At 28.7% G+C, this 22662-nt stretch overlaps 1 protein-coding gene across 10 annotated transcripts; it reads left to right on the forward strand.

Annotated features, from left to right (window-relative positions):
• Nucleotides 1-5439: 5439 nt before the first annotated feature.
• On the forward strand, nucleotides 5440-21970 carry LOC111288351 (molybdenum cofactor sulfurase-like). 10 transcript variants are annotated; one of them, XR_016341475.1, is made up of 22 exons: nucleotides 5440-5706; nucleotides 5874-5972; nucleotides 6602-6660; nucleotides 6915-7075; nucleotides 7313-7470; nucleotides 7628-7754; nucleotides 8147-8249; nucleotides 8350-8395; nucleotides 9009-9047; nucleotides 9121-9277; nucleotides 9962-10064; nucleotides 10506-10622; nucleotides 15468-15545; nucleotides 15667-15768; nucleotides 16073-16172; nucleotides 17047-17157; nucleotides 17742-17806; nucleotides 18451-18602; nucleotides 19876-20141; nucleotides 20920-21056; nucleotides 21300-21579; nucleotides 21665-21970. XR_016341475.1 is itself a non-coding variant. In XM_022879214.2 (22 exons), the coding sequence occupies exons 1-22, from the start codon at nucleotides 5598-5600 to the stop codon at nucleotides 21773-21775; spliced, it is 2511 nt and encodes an 836-aa protein (XP_022734949.1). In that variant the 5' UTR covers nucleotides 5440-5597; the 3' UTR covers nucleotides 21776-21970. The 10 variants fall into 10 exon arrangements, 8 of the variants coding, with proteins under 8 accessions (XP_022734949.1, XP_022734950.1, XP_022734952.1 ...); XR_016341476.1 differs by having other exon boundaries at nucleotides 19909-20141; nucleotides 21296-21579; XM_022879214.2 differs by having other exon boundaries at nucleotides 21469-21579.
• The last annotated feature ends 692 nt before the right edge of the window (nucleotides 21971-22662 follow it).

Here is a 22662-nt window from a genome sequence, read left to right on the forward strand (position 1 = left end):
ATATACTATCATTTTCCTTTTATTATTGAAATATAAAAAAAACAAAAATCAATATTATAAAAAAAATCCAACACAATCACAAACTTATTTTTAAAATTAAAAATAAAAATAATAAAAGCATAAAATGAATTTTCTTATTCATGAGTATGATGTGGTTATTATTCTTTTTAGCTTTTATCCATTTTTGTCAAAACCCATAAACCATAATCGTCAAATAAAAAAATTTGTATTCTTCGATTTATAATTCTAATAATAACAAATAAAATAACATTGGTTAGAAGGTGATGTATTCACTTTATGAATTTATTTTTATTTTGAGATTTTAATTTCAGTAAATAAAAATTTATTAAGTTCACACACACACACATATATATATTGAGAGTTATGATTAAATTTAAAAGAAAAAGATAAATTAAGATTTAATATATTCAAATTCAAATTTTATGTAAAATTTTTAACTTTTGATAGAGTTTGATTTGAATTTAAATAGTTACCCAAAAATATTAAATTTATATAATTTATTAAATAAATTTTTTTTACAGCAAATAAAAGTTTATTAAGCCTATATATATTTGAAATTATGATTAAATTAAAAAAGAAAAGTAATTTATAATTTAATATATTTAAAATTAAAATTTATGTAAATTTTTTAATATTTTATAGATTTTGATTTGACCAAATATGTAAATTGAGAGCGTATATATAATTTAAATCTCTTATACTCATACATAGTAAATATCCAATTTAACTATATATATATATATATATATATATAAACAAACATATGAACCAATTTTTTTATAATAAATCAAATCTAAATAATTATATCATATAATATAAATAAAACCAAAAAAAAAGTTGAAAGAAACAAACAAATAGAGGAAAAAAAAAAAGAAATAGAATATAAAAAAATAATGAATTATATTTATTACCTAATTGAAACCAATCTAAATGTGTGCTTATTTTCCTTTTATTATTGAAATCTAAAAAAAATAATAATATATTATAAAAACAAAGAAAAAACAACGCAACACCATCACAAATTTATTTTTAAAACTAAAGAAATAATAATAAAAGAAATAAAAGAATAAAAAGCATAAAATGAATTTATTTGTTCATGAGTATGATGTGATTATTATTCTTTTTAATTTTTACCTATTCATGTCAAAACTCATAAACTATAATAATCAAATAAAAAAAAGATTTTGTTCTTCAATTTCTAATTATAATAATAACAAATAAAATAACATTGGTTAAGGGATGATGCTCTTATTTTATGAGCTCTTTATTTTCATTTTATGATTTTGATTTCAGCAAATAAAAATTTATGACGCTTACACATATAAATATAATATATATATATATATATATATAAAGCCATGATTAAATTTGAAAAGAGAAGATAAATTATGATTTAATATATTTAAATTTAAAATTTATGTAAAATTTTTAATTTTTAATAAAGTTTGATTTGAATTTAAATGATTACCCAAAAATATTTAATTTATATAATTTATTAAATAAAATTATTTGACAAGAAATAAAAGTTTATTAAGCCTATATATATTTGGAATTATGATTAAATTAAAAAAGAAAGATAATTTATAATTTAATATATTTGAATTTAAAATTTATGTAAAATTTTCAATATTTTATAGATTTTGATTTGAATTTAAATAATTATTAAATTTATATAATTATTCAAACATATTAAATTTAAATAATTTATTAAATATAGTTACTTGATAAATAATATTATCCTATATCTCATAAAGAGAGACTATTCACATAAGTATTCATGTCAGCATATCTGTCCAGTAACTTTGTATCTTATAAGATAATATATCTTATAATATAATATATATATATATATATATGTAAAGCTATGATTAAATTTGAAAAGAAAAGATAAATTATGATTTAATATATTTAAATTCAAAATTTATGTAAAATTTGTAATTTTTTATAAAGTTTGATTTGAATTTAAATAGTTACCCAAAAATATTTAATTTATATAATTTATTAAATAAAATTATTTGATAGTAAATAAAAATTTATTAAGCCTATATATATTTGAAATTATAATTAAATTAAAAAAGAAAGATAATTTATAATTTAATATATTTGAATTTAAAATTTATGTAAAATTTTCAATATTTATAGATTTTGATTTGAATTTAAATAATTATTAAATTTATATAATTATCCAAACATATTAAACTTAAATAATTTATTAAATAGAATTACTTGATGAATAATATAATATAAATATTATTCTACGTGTCATAAAGAGAGAATATCCACATAGCATCCATGTTAGTACATCTTATCCGATAACTTTGTATCCTATAATATAATATATATATATATATTTATATATATGTAAAGCAATGATTAAATTTGAAAAGAAAAGATAAGTTATGATTTAATATTTTTAAATTCAAAATTTATGTAAAATTTTTAATTTTTGATAAAGTTTGATTTGAATTTAAATAGTTACTCAAAAATATCTAATTATATAATTTATTAAATAAAATTATTTGATAGCAAATAAAAGTTTATTAAGCCTATATGTATTTGGAATTATAATTAAATTAAAAAAAAAAAGATAATTTATAATTTAATATATTTGAATTTAAATTTTATGTAAAATTTTCAATATTTTATATATTTTGATTTGAATTTAAATAATTATCCAAACATATTAAATTTATATAATTATTCAAACATATAAAATTTAAATAATTTATTAAATAGAGTTACTTGATAAATAATATAATATAAATATTATCCTACGTGTCATAAAAAGAGATTATCTGCATAGGTATCCATATCAACACATTTTGTCTAATAACTTTATATTATATAATATAATATATATTAGATATATATATATATGTAAAGCTATGAATAAATTTGAAAAGAAAAGATAAATTATGATTTTATATATTTAAATTTAAAATTTATGTAAAATTTTTAATTTTTTATAAATTTTGATTTGAATTTAAATAGTTATCCAAAAATATTTAATTTATATAATTTATTAAATAAAATTATTTGACAACAAATAAAAATTTATTAAGCTTATATATATTTGGAATTATAATTAAATTAAAAAAAGATAATTTATAATTTAATATATTTGAATTTAAAATTTATAAAAAAATTTTAATATTTTTTAGATTATGATTTGACTTTAAATAATTGTTAAATTTATATCATTATTCAAACATATTAAATTTAAATAATTTATTAAATAGAGTTACTTAATAAATAAAATAATATAAATATTATTTTACGTGTCATAAAAAGAGAATATCCACATAACATCCATGTTAGCACATCTTATCCGATTATTTTATATCCTGTAATATAATATATATATATATATATTAGAATATTATATATATATATATATGTAATGCAATGATTAAATTTGAAAAGAAAAGATAAGTTATGATTTAATATTTTTAAATTCAAAATTTATGTAAAATTTTTAATTTTTGATAAAGTTTGATTTAAATTTAAATAGTTACTCAAAAATATCTAATTATATAATTTATTAAATAAAATTATTTGATAGCAAATAAAAGTTTATTAAGCCTATATGTATTTGGAATTATAATTAAATTAAAAAAAGATAATTTATAATTTAATATATTTGAATTTAAAATTTATGTAAAATTTTCAATATTTTATAGATTTTGATTTGAATTTAAATAATTATCCAAACATATTAAATTTATATAATTATTCAAACATATAAAATTTAAATAATTTATTAAATAGAGTTACTTGATAAATAATATAATATAAATATTATCCTACATGTCATAAAAAGAGATTATCTGCATAGGTGTCCATATCAGCACATTTTGTCTAATAACTTTATATTATATAATATAATATATATTAGATATATATATATATATATATGTAAAGCTATGAATAAATTTGAAAAGAAAAGATAAATTATGATTTTATATATTTAAATTTAAAATTTATGTAAAATTTTTAATTTTTTATAAATTTTGATTTGAATTTAAATAGTTATCCAAAAATATTTAATTTATATAATTTATTAAATAAAATTATTTGACAACAAATAAAAATTTATTAAGCTTATATATATTTGGAATTATAATTAAATTAAAAAAAGATAATTTATAATTTAATATATTTGAATTTAAAATTTATATAAAAATTTTAATATTTTTTAGATTGTGATTTGACTTTAAATAATTATTAAATTTATATCATTATTCAAACATATTAAATTTAAATAATTTATTAAATAGAATTACTTAATAAATAAAATAATATAAATATTATTCTATTGTCATAAAAAGAGACTATCCACATAACATCCATGTTAGCACATCTTATTCGATAATTTTATATCTTGTAATATAATATATATATATATATATATATATATGTAATGCAATGATTAAATTTGAAAAGAAAAGATAAATTATGATTTAATATTTCTAAATTCAAAATTTATGTAAAATATTTAATTTTTGATAAAATTTGATTTGAATTTAAATAGTTACTCAAAAATATCTAATTTATACAATTTATTAAATAAAATTATTTGATAGCAAATAAAAGTTTATTAAGCCTATATATGTTTGGAATTATAATTAAATTAAAAAAAGATAATTTATAATTTAATATATTTGAATTTAAAATTTAAGTAAAATTTTTAATATTTTATAGATTTTGATTTGAATTTAAATAATTATCCAAACAGATTAAATTTATATAATTATTCAAACATATCAAATTTAAATAATTTATTAAATAGAGTTACTTAATAAATAATATACTATAAATATTATCCCATGTGTCATAAAGAGTTATTATCTACATATGTGTCTATATCAATACATTTTGTCCAATAATTTTATGTCCTATAATATAATATACTTTGGATATATATATATATATATATATATGTAAAGCTATGAATAAATTATGATTTTATATATTTAAATTTAAAATTTATGTAAAATTTTTAATTTTTGATAAATTTTAATTTGAATTTAAATAGTTATTCAAAAATATTTAATTTATATAATTTATTAAATAAAATTATTTGACAGCAAATAAAAATTTATTAAGCTTATATATATTTAGAATTATAATTAAATTAAAAAAGATAATTTATAATTTAATATGTTTGAATTTAAAATTTATATAAAAATTTTAATATGTTTTAGATTATGATTTAAATTTAAATAATTATTAAATTTATATAATTATTCAAACATATTAAATTTAAATAATTTATTAAATAGAATTACATGATAAATAATATAATATAAATATTATGTATCATGAAAAGAGATTATTCACGTCATATCAACACATCTATTGGATAACTTTGCAACATGTAATATAATATATATTAGGTTAAAAAAAAATATTAGAGCCAATCTTAAAAATTTCTTAACTTCTCCCTTAAAAAAAAGAAACTCGAGGACAGACAACCCCACATCAATCCAAGTCTTTTGCTGGTCAACATTGCTATCTATGGCCATCTCCGCCTGAAAGTTCCCTGCAAAGTTTTTCTTTTTTATTATTATTATCAAATGGAAGACAAGGAAGAGTTTCTCAAGGAATTCGGTGACTATTACGGTTATCCCAACGGCCCAAAAACCATCAACGAAATTCGGGCCACCGAGTTCAAGCGATTAAAAGGTCAACTTTGTTTTTCTTTGAAAATTTCCCCCTTTTTTGTTGATATCTATATTCCTTTTATTGTTGCCAAGTAATAAATAATTGAACTTTGAGAAGATAAAATGAAAAGTTAGGAATTTTGATGCTTTGGATACTTTGATTAGCTATTTGAGCTTTGGATATTATAGATACTGTGTATTTGGACCATGCCGGAGCAACCCTTTACTCCGAGTTGCAGATGGAAGCTATCTTCAAAGATCTTACTACTAGTGTTTATGGAAATCCCCGTATCCTCTTTGCTCCAAAACATGTATTGTTTCGCTTTGAATCTGTCAAATTCAAACTGTTCTTATGTTTTATTCAATGATTCTATATCTTCCTTTTCGACTAATATCTTCCATATTGTCTGTTAATGATTTTACAAATGATCATGACTTGAGTTCTTTAAAGCACTGAGCGTAAAACCTTTAGCAATATCTGCTACTGCATTGGTTGGTTTCCATTTTACTAATGCATTAATTCGTGTAGTTGGTGGTGTATTTTTGGAAGAAAAGCTAGAGATTGATTCTGTTGATCTCTTTTGGTCAGTATTGTCTCACCCATTCCCAGAAAATATGAGCCTTTTGGTGATATCCGGTATTGTGTTTGTTTGTTTCGATTATTACAATGTATTAACTTGGGTATGGTCAGTGTTTTTGGATGAAAAGCTAGAGATTTCTATTGTTGTTTCTCCGTTTTGGTCAATATTGTATTGTCTTACTCGTGCTTGAGAAATATGAGGTCTTGTATGGACCTATATCTTATGTTCTCCTTGACTATTTTTATACTCTTTTCTTTTTAAATGGAAATTTGTTGCATACTTGGTTTCTTTTATGGCTACCTTTTATCAAGTGAAAATTCCTTAATCTGAATATAGATAGCCAAAGTGATTCTAGTTCAACCACTAGTGACATTGTAAGGGAAGCACGCCAACAGGTACTATATACTTGCTATCAAGACTGATGAAAGTTACTTTACTCTGTTTTCTTTTCTTGTTCTTCGTTCTTTGCTCAGTTCTGTTTTAAAATTCATAGATTTCAATTAACCTGGTTTTCCATGATCTATGAAATCTTAAATGAGTAGTTCATAGATATGGGTAGTTGTGCTCTAATTTGATTTGTGCCCACAAGTTAATAATCTTTTATTGTCTGTGGTATCAATAATTATCTTTTTTTTTCCTTGATATATAGGTCCTTGATTACTGCAATGCTTCTCCAAAGGATTATAAATGCATATTCACTTCTGGGGCAACAGCTGCATTGAAACTTGTAGGGGAGAACTTTCCATGGAGCTGTAAGAGCACCTTTATGTACACAATGGAAAATCATAATAGTGTACTTGGTATTAGAGAGTATCCTACCACTTCTTTATTTTTGCCCACTTCTATTTTTGGGTGTATAAGTGTATATAGTGGCTAGTCCAATCATGCTATGATTTTTTTTTTTTCTAAATTCATCTTATTTCCATAGTGATATTAGTTATACTATATTTTGTTTTGTATACTATATGGCTGAATAGGATCAACATTCTTGTTCCTTCTTGTAGTAATCTTGAATCTATGAGTTTATTTGTCCTTAGTAATTTATAGATATGCTCTCAATCAAGGAGCTGCAGCCTTTGCAGTAGATATAAAAGAGGCTGTGGATCAGGATGGAGCATCTAGAAGCTCTGTGAATTCAGTTAAGGTATCACAGCATCCAGTACAGAGAAGAAATGAAGCTGAAGTTTTGGAAGGGGAGCTTACAGGTAATATTTTGATAAATATTTCAAAAACAACATTCATGTTTTCTTTCTTTTTAAATTATAATCATTATAATTATTTCATGATTGTAGCTTCATTTCCTTGGAAATCATATGGAGTCCTTACCACTCTTTAGCTTCATTTCTTTTTTTATTATTGCAGGTGATGCTTATAATTTATTTGCCTACCCCTCAGAGTGCAATTTCTCTGGAGTGAGATTTAGTCTTGATTTGGTGAATATTGTTAAGCAAAACGCTGAAAAAATTTTGAAAGGCTCTCCATATTCAAAGTATGTAGTTTTCATACCATGCATCTTGTATAAAACATATTTTTCTGCTTTTTACCACTAATAGCAGGAGCCTGATCTGAAAATTTCACTTTCTATGCAATTTTCTATGTGGAACCCACAAACCATAATGAAATAAAACAGTTCAAGTTAACCAAAACAGGCAAAATCTGAAGGAAACTTGATACTTACATTTACAAAGGGGCCTGTTTTGGCTGGTTTTTAATTGAATTGTAATGGATAAATGAGCTTTCCTTGCTCATTAAATCCTGTTGTAATAAGATATTTTGCCCCATTAATTTTTTTTCTCCTGGTTATTCATTAGTTTAGTTTAGATGCTCTTTAAATGCATTGCTGTAGCATAGATTAGGTAATCGTCACTGTTTTATGATTAGGGGACGTTGGATGGTCTTAATTGATGCTGCAAAGGGCTGTGCAACACAACCTCCAGATTTGTCAATTTATCCTGTGGATTTTGTTGCAATCTCATTTTATAAGGTATACGTATGAGACCTTTCACGGACTTTACTGGTGGCTGAGACTCAGAAGGAACTAATCTTACAGAATGCTGTTTTGCCTTTGCATTGTTATTCTGAAGTTGTTTGGCTATCCAACTGGACTTGGTGCTCTAATAATTCGGAATGGTAAGTGGTTGAGTCTGTAGATTACTTCTGAAGTTATTCCCTTATGGTGGTATTAGGAGTTTTTGTACACAAGACTAAGATAGATCCTGTCAGATATTGTGGCTATGTGCCTGTGCCTGCCTAATTGGCTTGTAATAATAATAATAATAATAATAATAAATGAATCTTTTTTCATTAAGCACTATTGATTTGCTCTTTTAATTTTTTTTATTGTAGCATAGACTTTCCTCTTCCTTTTTTTTAAGCTGGGGTCGTCCTGCCATAAAAGGTCTAGAATGGTTTTGACTATGATGCATTTGTTGGCAATTCATTCAGGGCTGATTTTGCTGTTTCTGAAAGTATGGATCACCCTTGACAATAGTAGTTTGATTTTCAACTTGGATCTTGCTTGAATTGTCTGGAAAGGGAAAGTTTAGATGAGTTGTGAAAGAAATGGATATAATGAGTTTTATCATTTTCATTGCACAATGTTTTTCAGCATTTCATTAATTTATATTTCTTTTTCTTTTCATAATCTGTAGAATAAATCCTGATTAAGTAAATCAAATTTTAAGAACTGAAAATGTTTTTAAATGGTTTTCTAATATCCTTTTTACTTTTCTTTTCCTTTTAGATGCTGCTAAGTTATTGAAGAAGACCTATTTTAGTGGAGGTTTGTACCTATAATTCTTATTGATGGTCACATATGCTGTAGTTATTTTGTTAGTTAACCATAAACTTTACAGGTACCGTTGCTGCTTCAATTGCTGACATTGACTTTGTCAGAAGACGAGACGGTGTTGAGGAGCATTTTGAGGATGGCACCATTTCATTCCTTAGCATAGCATCTATCCGTCATGGATTTAAAATATTTAATACCCTCACTACCTCTGCAATGTGCCGGTATGAAAATATTGATTTCAATAATGGTGAAAATTTGAAAGATTTTATAAGAGTTATGAAGTTTAAGTGTATTTTGTATTATATATCTTATATCATTGTCATGTTCACCTGATGGAATGTTTCCATTAGCTTATTGCATGACTTTACTATTCTATTTGTTCATGTATATTGGGTTTCTGTCTCCTGTACATTGTTATTTATAAGTATTTGATAGTCCTTTGTTCTTTTTGGCCAATGATGGTCCTTTGTTTGATTACTCTTTCCTCTTGCAATAACTTGATTCTGATCAAATATAGAATGCTGGAGTTGGCATGTTTGCTCCGATAACTAAATATTTATGGATCATGCTTTTCTGAATTTATTTTGTTTACAGTTCACGTAGGATATGCAGCATTATAATTGTGTTTTTCTTTTTGAGTCTGTTAACCATGACGGAATGTGCTTGATTTTATTTTCTGATCATGATGAAAGTGATTAAGTTTCTCTTCAGAGAGGGTTACAAATAAATGTCTCTGCCATATTATGTTTTCCTCTGTTTTTACATTATGTTATTGTTTCCTTTTCCTATTAAGATAAGTAATAATAGAGCTTTTCTTTTTGCATAGTATGTTAAAGTAATTTATATGGATGCCTCCAATTTACGTATTTTTCCCCCTCCCCTCCCCTTCTTCCATTCTCTTTTAGGCATATCATGTCACTTGCCATGTTTTTGAAGAAGAAGCTCTTAGCTTTCCGACATGAAAATGGAGAAAGTGTCTGCACACTTTATGACAATACTAGTTTGAAGGTTAGTTACATAACTTAAAGCAGTATGTAAACTCGATGTTCCCAAGTAAGTGTGAGTTGTAGCTTGTTATTACTGCTTCAAATGTACTCCAAATGTTAAAAGAAAAAAAAAAAAAAAGAAAAAGATGGGAATCTGCACGTATTACTTGGTTCTTGGTTTTTGTTTAAAATACATTTTTGTTAATAAGGCATTTCAATATTCCAGCTGGATACTTGCCATATGCACAGTTCCATAATCACCATTTCCGGTTGGGTAATGCATATTACTTTGTGTGGGATTCCAGTATAATTTTTTTTTTTTTAAATTGCTTACCCTGGTCTGTTTGGATGCATGAAGCTTAAGGATAAGGTGCTTTGATTGTGCTTTCTATTCTAGTATTTTCCTTTTTTGTTTTTCTGGAATTATTAACCTGTTCTAAATGTTTTGCAACTATTCTTGTAGGTTTCTAGTCATGACTCTGGCTCAATTGTCTCATTGAACCTGAAAAGACCTGATGGTTCTTGGTTTGGATATCGGGAGGTGGAAAAATTGGCATCCTTATCTGGAATTCAGCTACGGGTAAATTCTAAGAAATGTCTAGAGCAAGCATGCCTGCATAAATTGTGGAAAAACTAAGAAATAAAATTGTTTGGAAAACTAAAGCTGAATGTATATTGAAAGAAATTGCTCATTAAGAATTATACAAGAACCTTAGGTTTATATACAACTAACTAGGGGTTAAACTAGGAAACTAAATCTTCCTAAAAACTGATCTTATAATTGAGGGATTGTCTATCCTAATATTTTGTCCATAATTTTGGGGATACAAATATAAATATACAGATTACAAAATTACAACCAGCTGTAAATAAGTGTTTTCCCACACTTTCCCTCAAGCTGGTGAATAGGTGTTTTTCATTCCCAACTTGGAAATAATTTCTTGAAATATTGCACTGCTGGGACCTTTAGTCAACACATTTGCAAGTTGACCCTTGGTTGATACATAAGGTGTACAAATCAACCCATTGTCTAGTTTCTCCTTTATGAAATGCTGGTCTACTTCAATGTGTTTTGTTCTGTCATGTGGGACAGGATTGTGTGCAATGCTTATTGCAGACTTGTTATCACAGTAGAGTCTCATTGGTCCATCCCACTTGATTTTCAAGTCTTCTAGGATATTCTTTAACCATAGTAGTTCACAAATTCCTTGAGCCATAGCTCTGAACTCTACTTCAATACTTGATCTTGCGACCACATTCTATTTTTTACTCCTCCAAGTCACAAGATTATCACCTAAGAAAGTGCAGTAGCCTGAGGTGGATCTTCTATCAGTTACTGAATCTGCATAATCAGCATCTGTATATGCTTCTAGAACTAGCCCCGAATTTCTTTTGAATAAGATACCTCTCCTAGGATTGGCCTTCAAATAGTTTAATACACGGTAGACAGCCTGTAGGTGCACTTCTTTAGGATTATGCATAAATTGACTTACTACACTCACAACATATGCTATATTAGGTCTAGTATGTGAGAGATACATGAGTCTTCCAACTAATCTTCGGTACATCTCTCTATCTACAGCAACATTTTTATTAGCTTCTCCAATTTTATGATTAGGATCTATAGGGGTATTTGCAGGTTTACATGCGAGCTTCCCACTTTCTTTCAAAAGATTCATCACATATTTTTGTTGTGAGATGAAAATACCATGCCGTGAGTGAGCTATTTCAATTCCTAGAAAGTACTTCAATCTCCCTAGCTCTTTTATCTCAAATTCTCTAGCCAAACACTGTTTTAGAGATTCTCTCTCTTTTTCATCATCTCCAGTTACAATTATATCATCAACATACACTAATAGAACTGTGACTCTCCCTAAATCAGAGTGCTTAATAAACAATGTGTGATCTCCTTGACTCTGTTTATATCCCATTGCTAGCATCACTTTGGCAAATCTCCCGAACCAAGCTTTAGGAGAACCAAGCTTTAGGAGACTGTTTAAGGCCATATAAAGCCTTTTTCAGCTTGCATGCTTTGTTTGCTTCTAGATGACCTCCAAATCCCGGTGGAATCTTCATATATATTTTTTCTTCCAAATCACCATGTAGAAAAGCATTCTTTACATCAAATTGTTGAAGCTGCCAATTGTAATTTGCAGCCAATGATAACAAAATCTTAATTGTATTCATCTTGGCAATTGGAGCAAAGGTTTCCTGATAATCCACTCCATAGGTTTGAGTGTAGCCCTTAGCCACTAACTTGGCTTTATACCTTTCAACAGTACCATTTGCCTTGTATTTTACTACCAATTGTAATTTGCAGCCAATGATAACAAAATCTTAACTGTATTCATCTTGGCAACTGGAGCAAAGGTTTCTTGATAATCCACTCCATAGGTTTGAGTGTAGCCCTTAGCCACTAACTTGGCTTTATACCTTTCAACAGTACCATTCGCCTTGTATTTTACAGTGAATACCTATTTACACCCCATTGGATTTTTTCCTTTAGGCAACTCTACTAGTTCCCATGTCTTATTTTTCTCTAAGACCTCTATTTCTATTTTCATGGCTTGCCTTCTTTTCTCACTGGATAATGCCTCAGATAATGTAGTTGGAACATAAATAGTGTTTAGGCTCACAAGAAAATTTTTGTGGGATGGTGAGAATTTTTCAAATGACACAAAATTAGAGATTGGGTATAGTGGATGCTTAGTACATTCTCTAGTTCCTTTCCTAATGGCAATAGGCAGATCATAATCACTAGTTATAGTTTTAGGAGATTCATGTTCATTTTGAGAAACAAAGTCAAAAGCTATAGTTACCTTATTTCCATAGTTAGGATCAGGTTCTTGGACTGGCACTGGTTCGGGATCTAGAACTTTCCTTCTTGAGTACATCTGTAATTCCTTCATAGAATCAAGAACAATATTATCCTTTGTCACATCTTCTATGTTTGGAATGGGTTCAAACTCAAATTCAGTGTTTGACTTGGGCTCAGTAGAAACATGTTTCGACTCAAAAGAATTAATGGGTGAAAATGTTGAAGAAGAGGACAAATCAAGCAAAAAGAAGTCTTTATCCTTATCTTCCATGAATGAAGTCTCCCCCTGAAGATAAGGTTGAGTAAAAAATGGTTTACTTTCTTCAAAAGTGACATCTGTAAACACATAGAATTTTTTGGTAGGAGGTTGATAGCACTTAAACCCTTTCTGAGTTGATGAATACCCCACAAAGATACACTTAATCGCTCTTGGATCCAACTTTCCCTTATTATGACTGTGAACATGAACAAATGATGTACAATCAAATATCTCAAGTGTGAGATTGTTTGTGGTATTAAGGTTGGGATAGAATTGTGAGAGTAGTTCTATAGGAGTTTTAAATCCCAAAACCCTTGAATGTAACCTATTTATAATGTGTGTGGCAGTGAGAACAGCTTCCCCCCAATAAGATTTGGGTACATTTTCTTGAAAAAGGAAGGCTTGGGTTGTGGCTAGTAAATGACTGTTTTTCCTTTTTGTCACTCCATTATGTTGTGGAGTGTTAACACAAGATGACTCATGGATAATCCCTTCCTTTTGGAAATAGGTGGATCGACTCTTTTTGAAATAGTTTCTTGCATTATCAGACCTAAATCTCTTGATTTTCACTCCAAATTGATTTTGGATCATTTTTTGGAAGCTTAAAAATACACTATTCACATCTGATTTGGATTTAAGTAAAAAAACCCAAAAGACCCTGGTACAATCATCTATGAATGAAACAAACCATCTTGCACCAGAAATATTCGGAATTGTAGAGGGACCCTAAATGTCACTATGAATCAAGTAAAAGGGAGTAGAACTTCTTTTGTTACTAATTGCAAAAGACACTCGTCCGTGCTTTGCAAGTTCACAAACATCACAATGAAAATCTACGACGTTTAATCCTTTGAACAGAGATGGAAACATGTTTCTCAAAGTTCTAAAAGAAGATGTCCAAGATGAAAATGATAAAGCCAGATTTTGTCTTTATTGGAAGATTTTTAAGAAAGAAATGACAAAGGTAAACTATTCTTGATATTACTTGTGTTATTTGATGTCTCAAGATAGTATAGTCCATCCTTCTCCTTAGCAAGTCCAATCCTTTTCCCCGAACTCTGGTCCTGAAATTCACAATAAGAGGGATAAAAAGTCACTTTGCAGTTCATATCTTTGGTAAGTTTTTATATAGATATCAGATTAGTAGACAATCCAGGAACATGAAGAACATTTTTAAGAACAAACGAGGGATTAACTTGAACATCTCCTAATCCTGCCACTGTAGTATATGAACCATCTGCAGCAACAATTTTCTTATTACTAGGATACAGGGTATACGTACTAAACTTCTGTGAGGAATGTGTCATATGGTCTGTGGCTCTTAAGTCAATGACCCAAGAACACATAATAGGCTTAACCGAAATATTTAATCCATGAGAACCAGAAGCTTTACCTGAACTAGAGACCTTACCCAAGGAACATACCACAATAGGCTTTTCAATAGGTTTCTCAGCTTTTCAATCTCTTCTCTGTCGAACTCTCCTTGTTTCTAAGACATCTGTAGTACTCCGATGATTTTTCCAGTTGACACTTCTTCAAATTGGATGGTAGTGATATCTTTTTTTGAACTGAAACAAGTCTTAAGATATAACCAGAAATGACTTTTAGTTATGAAGGCTAAAGAAGGAAAAAATAGAATGGTTATGAAGGCCTTAACAGGGTTCGGCAATGAAGGCCTAAAATAAAAGTCAGTAATGAAGGCTGAAAATTTGCTTCCCAAGAAGAGGCTAAAGCTTTGATACCATGTGGAAAAACTAAGAAATAAAATTGTGTAGAAAACTAAAACTGAATGTATATTGAAAGAAACTGCTCATTAAGAATTATACAAGAACCTTAGATTTGTATACAACTAACTAGGGGTTAAACTAAGAAACTAAATCTTCCTAAAAACTGATCTTATAATTGAGGGATTGTCTATTCTAATATTTTGTCCTTAATTCTAGGGATACAAATACTTAATTTTAGAGATATAAATATAAATATACAGATTACAAAATTACAACCAGCTATAAATAAATGTTTTCCCACATAAGCAAACAGTGATTTGTGCTCTGGTTTAGTGCTTGCTTGCCAAAGTGCCTTTTTTCTGTCTGATATATTCCGTAGTTGGGTAACAGAAAGTATGCAAACACCTTTATATATCGTTCATATCCACAAAATGTTTTTTAATAGCATGAAGAAACTTTCTAGCTTTCTGCTATTGTATCAATTTATCTGATGCCTGCTTATACAATGTTCTAGGAAACTGGTGATTGTCGATCTAGGGGAAGATTAAAGCTATAAGTGACTGCGGTCGTTTTAATAGCTCAGTGACTAATTCTTGTCTTACTGGTGCTGTTTTATTTTAGACAGGATGCTTTTGCAATCCTGGTGCTTGTGCAAAATATCTTGGCTTGTCCCACTCAGATCTTCTTTCTAACCTAGAGGTATCCCTTTCTTCTGGTTGGTTCATAATTGTGGGGCCATATTTTAGTGTTTAAGTTATATTGACTTTGTTGATTTTACTGGAAGTTGAAAGAAATAAAATGAGCCTTGCTTTGGATTCAGGCTGGGCACGTTTGCTGGGATGACAATGATGTAATAAATGGAAAACCAACTGGAGCTGTTAGAGTATCTTTTGGTTACATGTCAACTTATGAAGATGCCAAGGTAGTTGCTTCTTTGCTATCTTATGAGTTGTACCCTTTATTTCTATTCCAGGAAAATAGGTCTTTTTTCTTTTATTGTATCCATTCATCAGCTGTTATGTCACATGGAGTATAGAATTAATTTCCCATTTTAAAAGAATAAATAATCGATTAGAACTTCTGTCAGGACTGTTGATTTTCAGATATAACATGTTATGGTTGCCATAGATAATAACATGTTATGATATATTTTTTGGATCTTTCTGACATTCATTCTGTTTGATAGTGCGTAATAACAGTTGTTGCTTTTTTTCCTCACTATGCAGAAATTTATTGATTTTATAAGAAGTTCCTTTGTATCAATACCAAGTGAGTTCAAGAAAGGATATCTGCTCAGAGCAAAGTCAAATCCATATCCAACTGAAGGTTAATGTTTGATTCGTACTATATTTTCCTATGGCTCGATTGGCAAATTATTTCCACTGTAAACTAGTGTCACTTAATGTTATTAGACTAATAATATTAACAACTATAAGTTCATTTTAAAGACCATAAGTATTTATATTACTATAAACAGAATAGAGCTAACAGAAAGAAGAGGAGAGAGAAATAAGACATAATAGATAAGAGCTAGAATGGTGAAGGAAGAGTGGGGAAAATCTTAAGTCTATACAATGCTCAATAACAAAACCAGCACGGGCAATATTCTCCAAATAACATAGTTATATGATTTCTTTTTAACCATTTATAGGCCACAGAAAATTAAGTAAAAGAAAATAAAATAATATTCTATTTTCCAAACTTTTGCCCATGGTAGATACACCAAAAACCTTGCATGGAGCTACATCACTCAATAACAAAACCTGCACTGGAAATAGTCTCCAAATGACATAGTTATATGATTTCTCTTAAACCATTTATAGCCCCAAAATTCTCACATGATTCTCCTCAATCATATAGTACACTATTAGATGTCTTCTGATTTTCAATGTTAATTCATCATTTAATCTTTTTATTTGGAACTGTGATGCTTGTACTTTTTTGTGTCATTTTACAGGGACTGCTGTGCATTGTTAGTTAAGTTTTGCATGGTGCATCACATCCTTTTTTCTATTCTTCTAAGAGGATTGGCCTTCTGTTTCTACCATCATTTTGTACCTAAAGTTGCCAGTGGCATCAATGTTACTCTAACCATGTGGCGTGGAGTCCCATGTTGTCAAAATGACAAAATTTATGTCGATATTCTACTATTGGCTTTTCTGCTTGAGCAGAATAACACTTTGTTGTTTCTGAACTACAGGCATTGAAAATCGACTATCAAGTTCTGGTTGCTACCTTAAGTCCATCACCATCTATCCAATAAAATCATGCGCAGGTTTCAGTGTGCAAAGTTGGCCTCTGAGCAGTGCTGGTATATGGCTAGGATATTGGCTTCTGTAGTAGTATATGGTTAAACAATCATGATTTGTTTCTTTCCTTTCATTCATAACTAAAGCTCAAACTGAATTGTCTATAACCAAGTTGATGATTTTTTATGTATGTATGTTATTGTTTCTCTTTTTAAATTTTGTGTTATTTCCCATGGTGATAACATTTAATCTTTATGATTGCTTACCATCATAATGTTTACACAAATTTCTACATTGTTTTGAAAATGGTATACCATGGCATCATTTAGTTCTGTTGAGGCCTACTATTTTCCTAATTGTAATAGGATTGAGTAGGCAAATGAATAAAAATATGATACCTCAACCTAAAATTGAAGCCATCGCAATCTACACACACTTTCCATAGTATGAGGTATTGCATCTCTTCCAAGCTTGTTTATGCTTTGAATGAAAAATAAATATTGCTTTTCTATTTTAGATCTAGAAGTTGAATCCCTCGTTGGTCCTTTTTGTGTATGCATGCACAGAAGATTTTTGCTTGCTGATTTCTCTCCCTGCCTATGATGTAGATCTAAAAGATCTTTTCATTATTTACCCTTCTATCCAGGTCTGAAATATGATCGAGAATGGCTTCTTAAAAGCTGGACTGGAGAAATTCTTACACAAAAGAAGGTGAATGGTTTCTCTGCTTAGAAGAGTTGTGTGCATGCTGTTGGTTTTTGTAATTTTATGTATTTTATCCTTATTATTGGTTAATATTTTAGGTGCATTTTATGTGAAGAACAATAAGATGGCTAACACCCTGCCCCAAGAATATTCTTCTTAGAGATACTTAATACTCAGCAATTCTATGGCTATTTTTTTTTTTTGAGCTTGCTAAAACTATTAAATAGGTGGTGCTTGAGCAGCTTGGAATAAGCTGTTAGAAGAATTCATCTTCCAACAGCTATAGCATGGACCTATATTCACTTAAAAAACTCTCCATTTTTAAGGATAAACGGATACTAGATATTTTGATTGCTTCACTTGGTTGACATGGAATGTGGTGATTAATGAAATTCCATTTATTGAAGATATTATGACTGTGGACAACTAAATGAAGATAAGGAGCCTGGTACGAGAACAACGTGAAATTATGTCTGGCTTGTGTACAACATATGCCTTATAATATTTGTTCTATAAGATTGTTTAGCAGTTTTCTTTCTAAAAAAAAAAAAAAACCTTAATGTATTGTACTATCTACTTTTGGAAAGGAATTTATTTTTCTAGATTGGTTTTTAAGATCAAACATTAATTTATCCTATTTTGCTTTGTAGGTTCCGGAAATGTCCCTCATTAGCACCTTCATTGACCTCAATCAGCAGATATTGTCTGTAGAGTCACCCTGTTGTGAAGGGAAGCTGCAGATCAAAGTAGACTCTGATTCCTATCTTTGTGGGAAAGAAGAATTTTATTTGCATAGCCAAAGGTGTGATATGATCATATGAATCTACATTTTTTATAGGAATTATTAAGTTATGTTATTTAGTTGGAATGTGATGTGCATTTATTTTTTGAGTTCCAAAAGTTTTCCTGTTGAAAGTACTTGTTGGTTATATATTTATGGAAAATGGTGGATTGGTAGAACTTCTGAAAAATCCCATTTTTTTTTGCATCAATTTTCCTAAATTTTGCTTGCAGTATTATGAAGTGAATACACAGGTTAATAATGTTTTAAGATGCATGTTGATTATTGAACTCATCTTCTAAATTTGATGCATTTCTTTCCAAATATTCTTAGTCTACATGATATTTCTGTTAATTTTTGCATTTAAAAACAGTTCTCTAGACCTACATATTGAGAAGTGGCTAGAATATGAGAAACTAGAAATTGTTTCAACTGGAAGTAAACAAGTATTTGGTAGAAGAAATCCAGGACTAAAAGTTGATGCTGTTTGAGTCTGATGTATGTTGTCGCTTTGGTTGGATAGATCTATGAGAAGTCTCATTCAATTACCATATGGTAAAGCCAAATATGGGACAATAAAAGGAATTGAACGTGAAGTGTATGAGGTAGAAACTCTCAAGTACAGTCTTAACTTAGGAAACTGACCTCTATGGAAAGGTCAAATATGGGACAACAAAGAATTGAGTGTGACATGTATGAGGTTAAAACTCTCAAGTACAGTCTTAACTTAAGAAACTGACCTTGCTTTTCAGACTGGAACGAATAGGCCATTCAACAGGGATATTCTGAAACTGCAGAGGCTTGGTTTGACCAAGTCATTGTGTATTGAAAACAGGCTATAGAAAGTGCTTGTTGTAGTCATGTTGAAGGCAGAAATTGCTTAAAGATCATGAGGTAACTTATGCAAGGGTATGGAAAATCAAATTTCGAACCCCATTAAAAGAGCTGAAATGTATTAGAACTTCTGAGTTTAACTGGTTTTTAGTTGATTGATGTTTCCTAAAAATATTAAGGCTGCTATTCAGTGAAAAATGAGAGTTTGTGTTGATTCTATTTGCAAGAATGGAAGACCATCAAGCATGGACCCATTTTCTGGTATGAGCAACAATATGGCAACATGTATAAACGTGTGACACTTAGACACGCTTTCAAGAAAAGGTTGATATTGCAAATATCCAATGGTGGAGTGAAAATTAATTACACTATAGAAATGTCTGTATACTTTTCTTTTATACTTGAATCCTAATGTAACAGATGTAATGTTTTGATCATATCCATTACTGTCATTTCAAAGATTGCAGCATAATGGTTATTTCTCGATCATCAGATATGAAGTCCGATGTTATGAAAATGAAATCGATCAATGGTTCAGTAATGCTGTTGGTCAACCTTGCTCTTTAGTGCGATGTTGCCATTCCCAGTATTGCTCTACTTTGAGCAACAACGGAAGTATGGGAATGTGCAGAGATGTGGACAGCAGGGTGAATTTTGCAAATGAAGCTCCGTTCTTATTGATTTCTGAGGAGAGTGTATCTGACCTCAACAACAGACTATGCTCAAGTATGGTTTTCAACTAACTCTTTTACTATCACATAAGAAGCTGAAATTTGCTTTCACTCAATATGGTTTTAGTGAACATCATTCTTCCTGGATGTCTGGAACCCAGTGATGAAATGTTCAAATTTTTGGCAAATTTTAGCATTCGATGGGATTTGCTACAAAATTGTAGGTTATACCTTCCTTGTGGCAGCATTTTACTGTGCATCAGAATCATTCAACTACTTTAACTATTGTGACTTTTATGCTGATTAACCTTGAAATTCTACACTCTACAGGAGCTTAAGACACATACAGCTTCCTTATAATCTCAAATTTAATTTCCTGTATCAATGAATGTTAGCTTGTGCCATATGGTTGATCGATATCTGTCCTTCCAAATGACTTTTGCATGTAAAAAAGTTCTGGGATATCATTTTCAACATGTTAGATTGATTCAACTGCCCCTCCAATCCACAAAAAATAAATAAATACATAAATATACACACACATGTAGCGGTCACACTAATGTGGCTCATTTTGTTTGATGTTATTTATATTGGATACATTTTGCCTTTAATTATGCTGTAACACTCTTTTACAGCTTTTGCACGCTTCCTATTTTAGATTCTACACTGATCTCTATGTTAGGAAATGGATAATTGTCTGTTTAAATAACAGCTTTTTTGCAGTGTTCATGCTAATCCATTCTGAGATTTGCAAATCAGTTTTATAAGATAAATTATTTTCGTTCTGTTCTTTAAAGTGATATTACATCTATTAACTATTTTTTTGTTACCAGATACTCAAAAACACTCTGTTGGTGCCCCAGCTTATGTCAACCCAATGAGATTTCGGCCCAATCTTGTCATATCTGGAGGTGAACCATACGCTGAAGATGGATGGAGAAATCTTAAAATTGGGAACACATATTTTACAGTAAGTACTGCACCTTTAACGTTATTTACCTGCTTTCCTATATTATCTGGAATGGCAAATTAAGAGTTTTGGCTGACTTAGATGACATGGCTTACTTATCTGCGCACTGATTTTTTTTAACCCTTCAAGTTATTACTGCTTGCTGTTTACGGTTTCTGCTATACCTTGTAATTTCTATTTCTGTTCAAGCTATACCGTCCGAACTTATATATTTGTATTTTGTTATATTTGGGTGGTAGGCAGAATGACAAGAGCTAGTAAATTGGAATTTGATTATGTGAAGGAAGAAGCTGCTGGCCCTTATTTATTTTACTAGTTTGGAGGAATATGCATTGCTTACAAAAAGCCAATAAATATAAACTCATTATGCACTGCAAACGTGGACTTTCTTAAATAACTATTTCTTGCTCAGTCTTTAGGTGGTTGCAACCGCTGCCAGATGATCAATTTTTATCATCAAACAGGGCAAGTGAAGAAGACGAGTGAACCTTTGGCAACTCTAGCATCGTACAGAAGAGTGAAAGTTAGCTATAGCAATTTAAATTAAATCTGTTGCTTTCTTGGTTTCCAAATTGCAATGCAAGTGATATTAAGTTTTATTGATTCAGGGGAAGATTTTATTTGGGATTTTGCTGAGGTATGATCCTGGTAATAGGGCTGGCTTGGATACAAATTCGTGGCTTACAGTGGGAGAGGAAGTTCACTCAAATTCAGAATGAAAGGGATGGACATAGAAAAACCTATTTGTTGTAGAAGCATACATGTGTAGGAAATATTACATACCCCTGAACAGTGGGATACACAAAGTTCACAACATTAAACAAGGGTCTCAGCTTTGAAAATGATAGTGTCATTCCCGAATGCTCTAACTGCCAAGCCAGCTATTGTTTTATATAACGAACAATTTGCGGATATGCTGATTTGCCGTTGAAACAGGATATATTGCATAGCCTTTTCCTGTAAGTTTATCATCGTTTTAGAGTAATTTGTTGCTTTCTTATTTTGGTTGAGTAATATCCATGACAAAATATATAGATATGTTGGAATCCTAACCAAACAAGAATAGGAAGACAAGATTTTCGGTTTACCTTTATTCAAATTTAAATTATAAAATTTGGTGAAATTCCAACAAAACATTGGACTGATGCTTGATTTATTAGACCTCGGTATCATTTAATCAAGATCCATGACACTTTCAAGGAAGGTGTTCTTCACGTTAAATGCCAGCATAAGCTATATATATCATCTATCTATATCTATATATAAAAGTATAAATTTTAAAAGTCTTAAAAGTGTATGATATAAATACTCTTATGAATTTTAATAACAAATTTACTTTTAAATTTCTAGCATTCTTTATTTATTTAATAAACATTATTTGTCATTAAATATATAGTTTTTATTAGTTAGTTATTTAAATTTAGATCTAAAAATATTAAAAATGAATAACATAAATACCTTTATAATTTTTAAAAAATAACAAATATATATTTCAATTTCTAGCATTATTTATTTATTTAATAATGATTATTAGTCATTAAATAAATAGTTTTTTATTAGTTATTTAAATTTAAATCAATTAAAAATTTACAAATAAAATTTATAT

This window comes from Durio zibethinus, chromosome 4, assembly GCF_047325235.1.
Source record: "Durio zibethinus cultivar Kanyao isolate XHJ-2024 chromosome 4, ASM4732523v1, whole genome shotgun sequence".
Lineage (NCBI taxonomy): Eukaryota > Viridiplantae > Streptophyta > Magnoliopsida > Malvales > Malvaceae > Durio > Durio zibethinus.